This window comes from Callorhinchus milii, unplaced genomic scaffold, assembly GCF_018977255.1.
Source record: "Callorhinchus milii isolate IMCB2004 unplaced genomic scaffold, IMCB_Cmil_1.0 Scaffold44, whole genome shotgun sequence".
Taxonomy (NCBI): domain Eukaryota; kingdom Metazoa; phylum Chordata; class Chondrichthyes; order Chimaeriformes; family Callorhinchidae; genus Callorhinchus; species Callorhinchus milii.
This window is the reverse complement of record NW_024704785.1, coordinates 568,960-582,441: the sequence shown is the minus strand read 5'-3', so window position 1 is coordinate 582,441 and position 13,482 is coordinate 568,960. Positions and strand designations below refer to the sequence as shown.

General features: G+C 40.1%; 1 protein-coding gene across 7 annotated transcripts in view; it reads right to left on the bottom strand.

The window, feature by feature from the left end:
* LOC103187169 (actin binding LIM protein family, member 2) overlaps positions 1-13,482 on the bottom strand; it is a 159,918-nt gene that overhangs the window by 23,470 nt on the left and 122,966 nt on the right. For 2 of the 7 annotated variants that reach the window (XM_042345385.1, XM_042345387.1), the window contains 5 exons: positions 13,337-13,426; positions 9,025-9,081; positions 7,615-7,656; positions 4,703-4,788; positions 156-300 (listed from right to left, as the gene is read on the bottom strand). In XM_042345385.1, the coding sequence (XP_042201319.1) occupies positions 156-300; positions 4,703-4,788; positions 7,615-7,656; positions 9,025-9,081; positions 13,337-13,426 (420 nt within the window). The remainder of the gene's footprint in view (positions 1-155; positions 301-4,702; positions 4,789-7,614; positions 7,657-9,024; positions 9,082-13,336; positions 13,427-13,482) is intronic. The other 5 variants (XM_007906553.2, XM_042345389.1, XM_007906554.2 and 2 more) reach the window with 5 other exon arrangements.

The window sequence follows — 13,482 nt, the reverse complement described above, 5'->3', positions numbered from 1 at the left end:
AGACGTGTTAATGCGCTGTATCAAATGCAAGGATTATTATTATTTAGATGGGCAAAGGAGTAACTTGTTTGCCCTCCATTAGATATACTTAATAAAATCTTTTGCCTGTGAAAGTACTAAAGGGGATTAAATTGTCAATTGCAGAATGCACTCACTTGTTCGAAACAGTGAGTCACTGCTTGACCTTTGCAGTGGTTCTCTATCAGCAGCAGGGCTTCGAGATGATGATTTAGGGTCCAGATCAAAGCTGTCAGCCCTGGCTTCCATCTCTCCCTTCAGGTTAAACCAACTTGCCTTCACCTACGGTAAAGTACAAACACATGGAAATGATTGTTGGAAGTCAGTACTAATGCTGTGCCCAATGACCTAGAAACAGATGGAATCTGATCAGATTTCTCTAGGTTGTTTTGTTGTGAAGCATCTGAACAAATTCTAATCTGTTTCTTTCTTATAATAGTTCTGCTGTAATTGTGCAAAAAAGCCTGCAATCTTGCCTCAAATTCTAATTGAACTCATTTGATGTGCAACATTTTCAAGACTCTGCAAGAATGAGAGCAATACAAAATGCCTGTTCCACTGAATAAATTACTTACCAAGTTCGCTGACCATTTTATTTTCCAGTAATCAGAATGAATTGTTATTTGATCAACTCAGAGTAATTATAAAGCGTTCATTAATCCTTTGGATTACATCATTAATCAATTATACAGCATGCACAAATTGCTGAGGTCTACCATGGCATCTGCCATTATTGGGATATTCTTTACTATTCACTAATTTATAGTAATTAATATTCATCACTGTTAATATGAAATTATATGATCAATATATTATTTAGAGAATAATAAATGCCCTTGAATAATGACAAAGCAGTAATCTGGATCACTGTAGGTTCATTTAAACGAACATCAAGTGTGAAGTCCCTTTATATACCTGCCTTAGCATTTTGTATATAAAATAACAGTATTCTATTGCCAATAGAACTCCAAATCAAATTATACTTTGTATAATTCATCAGCGAATAGTGACTAGTGCACACTTAAATGCACTTGATCTAATGCAGCTCTTTTTGATTTAAATGAACATAGAACGGAAAGATTCATGGCCATCAGCTCTGAACATAATATTTCTCATCCTACACCCAAAGTTAAGCCAGATTAGTGGAAGACCTGGGCTACTAATATCATAAAGTTATTTTCCAAAAATTAGCTGCGGCTGCTTGTGCGTAAACAAATAAGATTTAAAAAATTAGTTTTAAAAGCTGGCAAAAGAATTCCAACATTTCCTGAATAATTAAAGGTCAGGTTAATTCTTTTGAATTGGCTCATAACTTTGAATGTTGGCTGAAACCAGCTCTTCCATTCCCAGGAATAGATCCACATTCATACACCTCAGGAGCTGTGTGGGTCAAACATTGCTCTGAGAGTTGAAAAATGCTAAAGACTATTGATTGACAGCCTTGTGCAATGGTTTCCTGACTGTTCTTGTGGTTGACCTTCTTATGCTGTTCTTGGAACTTCAAACACTTTCCGAATGTCTTCAAGGTCAAGTTCTCTCCAAGAATCACTGATTAGGTCATATCAGCTTTGTATGCTATTTGGCACAGAAGTTTTCGGTTCCTCTGCTTTCCAACTACACTGCTTGACATTGCGGGGAAGCCTCAGACAAGTGGCTAAGTACCTTCTGTGTCACGTATGGAGTGCGGTTGGAGGGGGGGAGAGTAGAATTGTGGTTATTGCCTTTGTTCAGAGAGATGCTAAGCTAGTGACAGAGGATAACTATCAAGCTGACTTAAAATATGTGCTTAGTTTTACATGTTATTGGGCCAGATGTAAGTTGAAGATGTACCGCCAACTCTGAAGCCAGGGAGCAGATCTATAACACAACTGATGGGATTGAATCAATAAAGGATGATGCAACCATTGATTTCTTTTGTGGTGGAGGTCATAAATAAACTGAAGTTGGATCCATCTCGCTATGAAATGAGTACTTGTTAAAGTAACTGAAGAAAGAACAATTAGTTGACAGCAGAATATCTTAAAGATGTGTCTGTCCCCTCTATAGAGGCACTGGGAGCTGCTGCCAATTCAGATCATGGTGAAGCACATGAATTGACTGAGAGGGTCATTTGGGAGATTCAGGCAATAACAGTAGAACACATTCATTCATAAGGATTCATGGCTCGGAGTATAGATCCTAAATCATTCTTTCACCGGCTGAAGTCCCCCATCCATCATGGGTGAATGGTGTCCTCTGGAGTTTTGCACAAGAAAGATGAATTAGTTGTCCTGCAACAGACCTATAACAGTATCCTTGGGGTCTGGAGCAAGCATTGCACTCATCTGGTGCTCATTCTGACAGAATATAGTTGGTGAGCCAGTGAAATGCGTGTGAGCAGGTGGAAGACCTTAATCACCCTGTTTGCATGGAAGAAGTGGATTCCACGCCTCATCTCCTGTCTAATATTTAAGGTGTTAGGAGCACAGGAAAACAAGAAAAAGAGATGGTCACTCAGCCCACCAAGTCTGCTCCACCGAGCAGATCTTTTCAATAGTACCTCACAGAATACCAACTTTTTCATGTTACATGGAGGATGGGTCAATGCAATGCCTGCAGAAGTGAAAGTTGAAAGACATTCGGCTCATCCTTCCTATGTCGGCTTCAACTTCAGTAATTATGTGTGTGGGATACATACCTTATTCAAATGCCGAAGTTCCCAGTTGCATAATGGTGCAGAGACAATATAAATAAGAAGTCTTTGGACAAAGATCCCTGGTTGGGGTGCACCAGCCAAAACACAACAGGGCAATTGATGCTTCCTTGATAAACGTTATCAGTATGAGATCAATCCATTCTTTTCCCAGTCTTGATTTTTCTTATGTTTTGCAATGTTCTCCCTTTTTTAGCTGGATAGTGTCCCATGACTGCTAGTATCTCACCCAGATGGTCATTTTTCACATTTGAGCCCAGACAATGAGGGTTGAAAAGCAATCCTCTATCCTCAAACATACTTGTCACCTGCATTTATATAACACTGGCCAGAGTTTGAGTGGCACCTAAACCAATTAGGCCACCAAAGGAGCTGGTAGGGGTTTTAACCATACCTCTGTCAATGACATTGCTGGTGCCTCACAGACACGTTCTAGGATTTATTGCAATAATTGCCAATACTGTCAGAATAATTCCAATAAGTCATTCTAACAGTATTTTAAGTCTTATCCTTATAACTGGACACAAAATGCTCACTGTGTTTATATTCTGATCACTATACGATCGTAAAATAGATATGAGGTCCAAAATTTCATCTGCAAGACCATTTCTTCTTTTTTTATTCCTTCTCTCTTGTTTTCCCTCTTTCAGGTCAAGCAAAATTCATAAATTAAAGTTGTAATTTGGAGATGGCTTAAAAAATAAGACTGAATTTAAGAATTTTCCACAATTCTGCATCATCTTAAATTTTAAGACAAAGTTGTCATAAAGAATAGGGCTTGGTGGAATTTCAGGTCTGTGTTCAAAGAAAATTTAGTTGTTTTAAAAAACAAACAAAAATTAACAAACATCTTACATTCACAGTGATAAAGAATAGCAAATATAATGTGAACTTCTCTGACAGAATCTCACAGGATCTAATTCATTATGTTGAATTATATGTTCCATTGAACTATTTAGGCCTGAAGGGTTTAATTGTGCATCAAAAAATGATCCACTGTGATGTGTCATGAAAAACATATTTACTATTTCAGCTACTTCATGTACTTAATTATGCCAGTAAATTGTTGGAGATGAAATGGTATATCTTTGCTGCAGTATATTCAAATTAGCTGAATTTTGTTTGAAGGCCTGGTGTGTTTAACATGATTAATGGAAAATTCTCTCCTTAGGGAAATTGGAACTCGTGGACCTGGTATATTTTGCTTTGTTTGAGAATAATTCCAAGCTTGCATGCTTATAACAATAACAATAACAACACCACCTGTATATAACACTCTTCACGTGGGATAGAATGTCAGAGCATTTTACAGATATGATGGAACGAGGGAGACCGAGGATGAGTGCATTTCAAAAATTCAGGAAATAATGAAGGTGTGAATAAATGTGTTGTCAATATTTATTGTGACATGGGGCAGAGGTGGACGATGTGGTGACAAAAAGTAGTCTTGGTGAGAGTCTTATGTGAGGCAGAAAGGAAATTGGAAGATTGAACAAGATGCAAGCTTGTGCTCTAGTTCAGTGTGGCTTAGTGTGCTTAATGGCCCTCTGTTAATCCTATGTTACTACATAACTTTTACTGTGAATGCTCATACTCTTATTTCTTTTGGCTAACTGGGTGTCTGACACATGCGGAAACCCATCACGATGCTTAAGTATCCAATAGTTCCACATCTGTATGCCACCTACACCTGGAAATTTCGCTGTGTCTGGAATAACACTCTCCCTGAAGGCAAGTACCCTGCTTATCTAATACCGAAAAGTATTAGGCACAGATTGGTGAGTGACAGGGCTTGGGGACCCAAAAGTGTGAATAGGGTTACTGCTGGAGTTTAAGGACAGTGTATCCCGTCAAGGCTTTGGCTTGCAGGGTTAGCAGTAGTTGAGTAGCAAGAATGTGGAGTCCACCACAATGGGTCGACCGACTTGCATTCTATCATCAAGCACATCATCCACCCCACTCTGGAAAAGATCTGTGATTTCATGGTCTTACCTTGTTGCCCTCTTGATCCCAATAAACATGACCTTCCTGCTCATCCTTGTCTTCCATCCACAATCCTCTGCTTCGCCAGTCACCTACTATAACATATTGCTGTTACTGTTAGAAACTGAGCTTGTCAGAATTCTGACTCCTATATTTCACTTTGCTGAACTGCTGATAAGAGATAGTACTCTTGTATAAATCCTCAATCCTTGTTGCAAATTAGTGCAGCCCTAAATAGTTGAACTGCAGGCTGATAAACTACATTTTTTTTGCAAAACTGACAATGTACAATGAATTGCTTTCAGTTCTTTGACAGATTATTTCTCTCAAACCTCTTGCTCATGAAATTAAGTTCTAGAGGCGGATTCTCTGACTCTTGATAAACCTGCGTGGGCAAGCTCTTCCGTTGCTTCATTAGTCAGTATATTTACCAGCATTGCTGATTTTCCCATTAGAACTTAATGGTTCTAAATCTCCTAAATCAATACATTTACTTACAGGAATCATTATTTGGTTTTATAGACCCCAATACCTGTCTCATGTTCCAGAAAGAGATTAAAACAGTAATTTGTTGGGGGTTGGGGGAATGACATTTGTGCATTGTGCAATTATTCCAAATGTTAGAATAAGTATTAAAATGATCGCTCCAATGGGATTGCATCCTAACAGAGGTATTCCATTGAAAATGTTGCAAAAAAAAGCCTTAGGGGTGACAAGAATTTGCTGTCAAAAGGAAAGTTTCTTCTGCTGACAAAATAATGTACTAGAAAAGATGAGTCCATTGCAAAAGAATATCCTATGTTTACTGAGATTTTCCATTGGGCTTAAATGGGTATTAAATATTCTGTCCTAAACGTTTTTGTAGTAGGTTTTTTTTAAAAAAAATCTTTACACAAATGACTGCGATGTGTTGGGACAGATGAATGTTTCCTTCAGTTTGGTTTCCCCAATTGGAGGAAATCCTGGCACTGATTCCGCTCTGTTTTGTGGTCAGGAATAGTTACTGTGCACTTAACATTCATGATTGTTGACAAGAGAGCCAGACAGCCCAGCCACGGCATGTAACGGAGCTGCTCTGAGCAGCCTGTTCTAACTAAAATCTCTCCTTGTTAGGAACAGGTGCAACTGGATTGCTGGGTCTGAATCCACACATTGGGACTCGGGGTTCTCACATTTCTTAAAGGAGTCGATCCCCCCTCGTGACCCCTAATCAGCCCCCGCAAGAATATTTTTCACCCGCCGCCTATGCCTTCAAGGCTCATGCTATCCCTTACAAAATGCCCAGAATCAATCTTTACACTACATCCTGTGAAACACTTTGAAATCCCTCGACAACGTGGTGAGGCGCTATATCAAATGCAAGCATTATTATGTGATGTGTCTGATTCATGATAACAATCGTGAAAATAAGCCAGCAAGATAGGAATCCAGAATGAATGAAAACACCTTTTGAGAAAAGGCCCATCAGACCATCAAGCCCACCACCTGCTCAGTGCACAACAAATTACAGATATCATTCCACTCTTTCTCCTGGAGGAAGCTCAAGCTTTACCAATGAGCTTAAGTGAGGAGAATGGGAAGACTAAGTGCACCTTGATACAATACAAATTTACATATTTATTATAGTGCCTTTCACATTTGGAGGTCATCCCAAGGTGCTGGACAGTCCAAGGTTTGCACCTGAGCATGAGGTAGTCAGGGGCGAGGGGATTGAGATTTGGGGGAATGGTCAAAAATGGGATCAAAGAGAACGATCTTGAGATGGACTTTGAAGGAAGTGAGAGAAAACATGAATGCTTGATCATTTCCTGGATAGGCAGGGAAGAAATAATACAGTAATATAGAATCTTACAGCACAGAAGGAGACCATTTGGCCAATCATGCCTGTGCTGGCTCTTGGAAAGAGCTACTAACTAGTCCCACTCCCCCGCTTTTACCCCATAGCCCTGCAAATTTTTCCTTTTCAGGTACCTATCCAATTCCCTTTTGAAAACTGCTGTTGAATCTGCCTCCACCATCCTTTCAGGGAGTGCATTCCAGATTGTAACAACTCTCTTGGTAAAAAAATGTCTCCTTGTCTCCCCTCTGGGTCTTTAGCAATTATAATAAATCTATGTCCTCTGATTACCGACCTAGCCACCAGAGGAAACTGTTTCTCCCTATATACTCTAACATCCACGCAAGAAGATGTGTGTCCTCTGCCACTGCTTATGGACGTTATGCTGATTCGACTCTACTTAATTCTTAAATTCACAGGCTCCAACCCTATGATTGCCAACAATTGGCCCTGCAGTCTAATAATTCGCCCCAAACTAAACTGAACTATTCACTAAAATGTAACCAGACAATAAGTGGAATTAAATAACCACTAATTGCTGATTTAGCTTTCCAAACACAAGCCTGCAAATAAAAGATAAACAATAAAAAAACTGAAATTATATTGCAGAATTTAGATATAAGCATATTTCAAAGTGTCTTACAATGGGTGAGATGGACACTGATCAAGCAATGGAAATAAGTTAGAAATGGCCAAGGGTTGACCTGAAAGCAAGGAGAGTGATTTTGGAAGTAAGGTCCAGAGAAAAGGGATGTGAAGGTGGGGTGGGAAACTCAGCCTCTGAGGATGGAGTGATCTTCCACGAAGAACGAGTGGGTGTCTGTCATGCAGAATAACGCGACGATGTGCTGATGAAGCACATTCATTTGTGTTCTCCAAAACAAAATTAATCTGCTTGGAGAACACAGATGAATTTTTACATGTAATTTTGTGCACAGGACAAGAGCATTAAACCAACATGCAGCCGCTTAACACAACATAGAGTTCGCTGAACAGACCAAAATTGAAAAATGAGGAAATGCTCAAAATTAGATGCGCACAACTACTGGGCTGTATTTATCTCAGTTCAAATTCCATTACTCACCAGTGTTGCCACATTCAAATTGATTACTGATGTAGTGCCACACTGTGCAAGGACATATTTAATAACATTGTTAATGGATGTATTGCTCTCAGCCAGTCAGATCAAATGTAAATGCAAACATTATTATTTTGAGACTGACATTATATAATGACTTGAGTATAACGTGATATTTCTTAATGGAATTCCTTAATAAGAAAACCCAAGTCAGGCAAATGGGATCTCCTTAAGTGCCTGGCAGATGCCATATGACCAATGAAAACTTAGGTGTCAGCCTGGCTAGGTTGTAGCACTCTCGCCTCTGAGTCAGAAGTTGTTGGTTCCAGCCCCAAATTAGGACTTTGAACTCACGGTGAAACTCCAATGCAAGGGTAAAGGCACACTGCATTGTCAGAGGTCAATGCTTCAGCAGAGATGTTATACCACAGTCTTGTCTGCTTGTTCAGTTAGCTGTTAAGAATCCCACAACACTATTGGAAAAGAGAAGAAAGTTTCTCTTCGTGTCCTGGCCAACAATCTCCCAGATCAAACTGCGAATTTGCGTCATGGCTATTTGTGCGACATTTCTGAGCACAAATTTGCTATGATACTGACCTACAAAAAAATAGTGATTACACTTCACAGCAAAAACATCCTGTGAAGCACTATGAGATGTTTCGTCAATGTGATAAGGAGCCATATCAAATACAAGGATTTTTTTTCCTCTCTCCCATATGATCTACTTCCAAAGTGGAGTTTTTGTGGGTCGATGGATATTGAAACAGGATTTCTTTTTGCGGTTTTCCATTAAGAAATACTGTAAATTCGATCCCACAGTATATATTGCGACAGTACAATAACAAGGCTGCACAAAGGTTAAAGTGAAGCATATTCCAGTAGGATGTTAGGTGGATGAAACTCGTTAGTTAGTGTTATGATGCTAAATTCCACTTCCTTTTTTATATTTTAAAAGATTAATTGTCGATGATTTAGCAGCGAGGTTGTGAGGAAGAAGAGAGCAAAACAAAATAAGGTCAAATCTCTAACATAGTTATAAAAAAATTGTTCTCTACACTGGCATTGGTTCATTCAGTTCAGTCTGTAGGGAACAAACATGACCTGGAGATGACACTTTTCTGTGTTTTCTCTGTGATATAATTTTCTTTCGACATGTTTCTGGCAGCATAATTGGTTTAGAACAAGGCATGTAGAATAATTATAGTGACACTAAACTACATTAAAATCAAGAGAACCTGAAGCGGAACGAATTAAACAAGAAATGGTTTATAATTTAAAGGAGAATGTAAGTGTGCAAAGACTCAGCTCTTAAACTAGGATGATGAAAAGTTGAGATAACTGCTAATTGTTCAGACTCATTAAGACATTAGAAGAACATGCACAGAAGTATTGAAGCATGAAATGAGCAGTCTGTACCATGCTGCCTGTAGACAGGGGGTTTTCTATAGATGTTATCTGCTCTCCCATCAGTTTCTGAAGACAGAAAAAGAAAAAAGTAAAGAATGTTCAGTATGTAGCATTCCAGCTTGTTAAAATAAAATATGCACCAAGACTCATAGGACTAAGCTGAATGTCAGAATCTGCCTGCAAACAAACCAAGGTAATAATAAATCACAGCCCATGACTCAGAAAAATGTTTGCATTAAAATAACATATATTTCAAGTGACATTGGAAACTATCAGTCAGCCTTGTCATCACAGGTTTCACTTATAGACCTGTGATGACTCAGGTCAGAGGAGGACATCATTGATTGACATGTTTGGTCACTTGGTCAGGCTTTCAGAAGCCTGGACTGCGCAGAAATACATGAACACTGGGTAAACCTATTTACTCTTCACTAATTGGTGGCAGAACATTTATATCAGACACAACAGCAGATCTGAATGTGAACTTTGATTGAAATAAAGTGGTCTCTTATCCTAGCAGGGACAAGAAGCCAACTTTATTTTAAAAATTGGCCTCCTCGGCTGGCTTATGGATAAATATGATGCGGTGTCTGAGCCATGCAGAACAGGATATTCTCTCTTCTGAGCTAATTTATCCACAGTATATAACATACATGAATGACAACAACTTTCATGAGTTATTGTAGAGCTGCCAGAATTGGTGGATCTGTACCTTCAGGGGCAAATGTGGAAAATGTTTTTTCTGGCACTCTACCTTAGTCTTCAAAATGCTATTATTGTCACATAACGTAGCTCTTTCGGAAGGAAAATCCACTGTGACATTCACCAAATGGCAACAAGTAGAATACATGTGACCACTTATTACTTTTATTAGCATTTTACAACAAGGTATAAATCGCACCACAACCTTGCATTGCATTCAGATCCCAATGTTGGTAGAAACGACAATAAAAATAAGGCCCATTGAAGGACACTCTGATAATGGAGCAACCACAGTGCAAAAATCCATTTGGTTAATTTAACACATTAAAAGCTACCATATTTGACCTTTCTCTCCCTTTGGCATGATCACCCAGATCTTCAATCATGCTGTTGTTAACGCTCTGAATGCATTCTTGTGACAGGTGTGAAAGCAATGAGAAAAGGAGCAGTTCAATTTATTTTATTTATATTTATAAGTGTGCACTTTGTTCATACCACTCAGAGGCAGAAGGCTATGTGGCAGTGAATTCTCTTATAAAAATTCGAAGTCATTTATTAGCGGCCACAGTTTATGAAGGCAGCTACTGCAACAGAATATAATGATGGGAATTATAATGTATATTACTAGAATTAAAAAACACAATTAGGTCAATAAAATTGCTATTGTACATTTATAGCAACATTTAGTCTTGCCTCCATGGAGTACACTGTTCCACAAGGTGCTATTTCTGTTGTTTACTTCTTTCTGTTCAGCAATAAAGCACAAGATGGAATTTAACTTTCAAATCTTTCTCTGTCAGGAGCTTTTATACAGCCTATACCCTTCCTTACCCAGAAATATGTCTCCAGGTGAATTTCTTAAAAGAAATTTGGCCAAATTACACTGTATTTGGCGGGCGGGTCAGAGCCCGAGAGAGTATGACATTGACACCAAAAGTGCAGTATAAAGCAGCATAACTAAGTAAATACACAAAACAGATCCCCTGCAGGAAGTATAATGTAGGAATATGATGCTACACCATATAAGTAAGGTCAAATTGCAGCTCCAGATATGATTGAAGTAGCACTTAGACTTGAAGACAAGTCTGTAAATTTGTATCAGTGATCCCAGAGAAAATATATTTACATTTTTTCTTAAACATGTTGAAAACAGAAAGGTTTTGACATTTTCCCAAACAAATACATTTCCCTCATCATGAACCAGTTTTTCAAAGTCTTGTGTTGTACTTTGTGACATTTCAAGAACATTGCATATCAGATAACGGGCCATTTCATCTTGCTTAGCTGAAGTCATGTCTGAGCACAAGAAGACATAAAAAGCTCATGGGTGGGTGGAAATAAGAGAATGCAGATGTAGATTCAAATGATAGCCACGAACGTAGGAGATTGCAGTCATGTAAACAGAGGCTTAATCAAGCTATTTATGGAATTAATAACTGCCGCTGATTGCAAGGTATTAATGCAACTGAGGAGTAATGAGCTCCTAAGCAAAGAGCAAGGCATTTTCATCCAATGGTTATCTTAACTCTCAGCCTTGATATAACTTCTTAATAGTTGCAACATTCCAATTCATGACCAGACTGCGTCTGCAATTCACAGTTTTTCCAAGTACAGGTCTTCATTGTGGGATTTCCTCTAAACTTCTGTGCACAAATAAACCAAAGTATTGGAAAAATTGTGATCCATGTTGTGCAAGGAAAGTTACCAAAGTAGGAAAACATACAAGTGTTATATGTAAACATTTGTAGCCATGATATGTTTCTTTTGCCTTTGATTCTCTCCTGTCTCTAAGTTTCTCCTCTTTATTTTTTGTATTTTTCTCTCTCACATTCCTGAATATTTCCTCTCTCTCTCCTTTGCTTCTTACCTCCCTTACTTCAAACTAGTGATTATACTGCCCCCCCCCCCCCCCCCCCCCCCCCCCCCCCCCCCCCCCCCCCCCCCCCCCCCCCCCCCCCCCCCCCCCCCCCCCCCCCCCCCCCCCCCCCCCCCCCCCCCCCCCCCCCCCCCCCCCCCCCCCCCCCCCCCCCCCCCCCCCCCCCCCCCCCCCCCCCCCCCCCCCCCCCCCCCCCCCCCCCCCCCCCCCCCCCCCCCCCCCCCCCCCCCCTTCCTAGTGAACGGGGGGGGGGGAAACATTCTACAATTCAATGAATTGCCCAGAAATTGTGGGTTAATGTGCAATCTTCCATCAGTGGGTCTGCATTGAATGAACACATTTTACTTTCAGCAGTGTGCCCAAAGGGATTCTTATTAACTTGCTTACATCAACAAAATTGTAAATCGTTAAGTACTGTGTGGTAAATGAATTCAAATGAAATACATACAGGACACTGGGAGCACTGCTCCTGATAAACGTCGGTATATTGGATGGAAGCAAATTAAATCTGAAACTGAAGTGTTTAACTAAACTATCTTTTTTTGGTCAGCCAGGTGTTTGACACATTTGGAAACCCATCACCATGCTTAAGAGTAACCAATCCAAGCTGAGATTTCCATGCATCCCACCTACTCATGGAAATCTCATCATGAAGGGATGTGTCCTACTTACCTAATTCCAAAGTTCCAGGCGCAGGTGGGCAAGAGTCAAGGCTTGGGAGATCCAGAGTGTGTGCTGGGGTACTGCTGGAGTCTAACCAGCTAAAACTTTGATATTACTTGCCATTGATATTACTGTCTGGTAAGCTTTCCCGCTGCCTGTCCAGCTAGCACCACCCTACCAGTTAGGGCTTTGGCTTGCAGGGTTAACAGGAGCTGAGTGGGATGACTCCCTGCCCCCAGTGACTGGTCTGCCCTTCTAGGTCCTGCCGATGAGCCAGACTAGCTGTGCTGTCATCAGTAGTGCCTGGAATACTGCGGACCCCTCTGGTTCAGGAACCGGAATACCGAGACTGCCATAGGGAGCTGGCTCGACTCCGACATTCTGTTCCCAGGCATGTTACCTTGGAGCCAGTTAGCTCCCAGGAGACCCAGCTTAGCTAAATTACAATCCACTTGTTTTCTAAAGCTCTGTTTATATGGAAATTCTGAAACAGATGAGAACTTAATGTTCCTCTAACAGATATACAAAGGACCATAAAAATGCCTGTTGCTATTTGAATCTGACATTAACACCCAAGAAATAGTCTTAGTCTGTAAGAAAATCAGATCATCTTTGCTTTGGAATGCAAGATTACAATAACCTGTTACATACTTATTGTAGACAATGAGGTATAAATTTGTAACAAAGCCATTAGTAATAGCTCTATGTCACAAATAAAATAGTCTCTGGTAGCCAGAAGTCTCTCCTGCCCACAGGTAGGCGGTTCTGTAAGGTGATTGTGCTGGAGAAAAATTCCTGTGTGTAGGCATGATTTGTTATTATGAGTTGTTATTTTTTACTCAAAGTGATATTGCCACCTCCATTACGAACTGCTGAAATTCAGACCCCAATCCCAAAAATGGTCTTCAAACACTTTTGATGGCAACTCTATAGTACAGCTCTAAAGCAATCCGGTCAACATTAGCATTTCAGTGCGAGAGAGTCTTTGCAGAGCTCACTGTACTCTGAAGTAAGAGGCCAAAGTTTGAAGGAAGCAAAGAACTTACAAGCAAAAACCAGCAGAGCGCATGCAGTTCCTACCTGGTACATGGAAATGTCTAGGAGCCTGGATATAGGATTTGCTGTCTAGCTGCAGGGATAAGCTGGGAGTGCTCCGACCGCTTTCACTGCCTCCAAAGAGAAAAGCAAAGAAGATAGAGAAAAGAAAACGGGAAGCAGAATAAGAT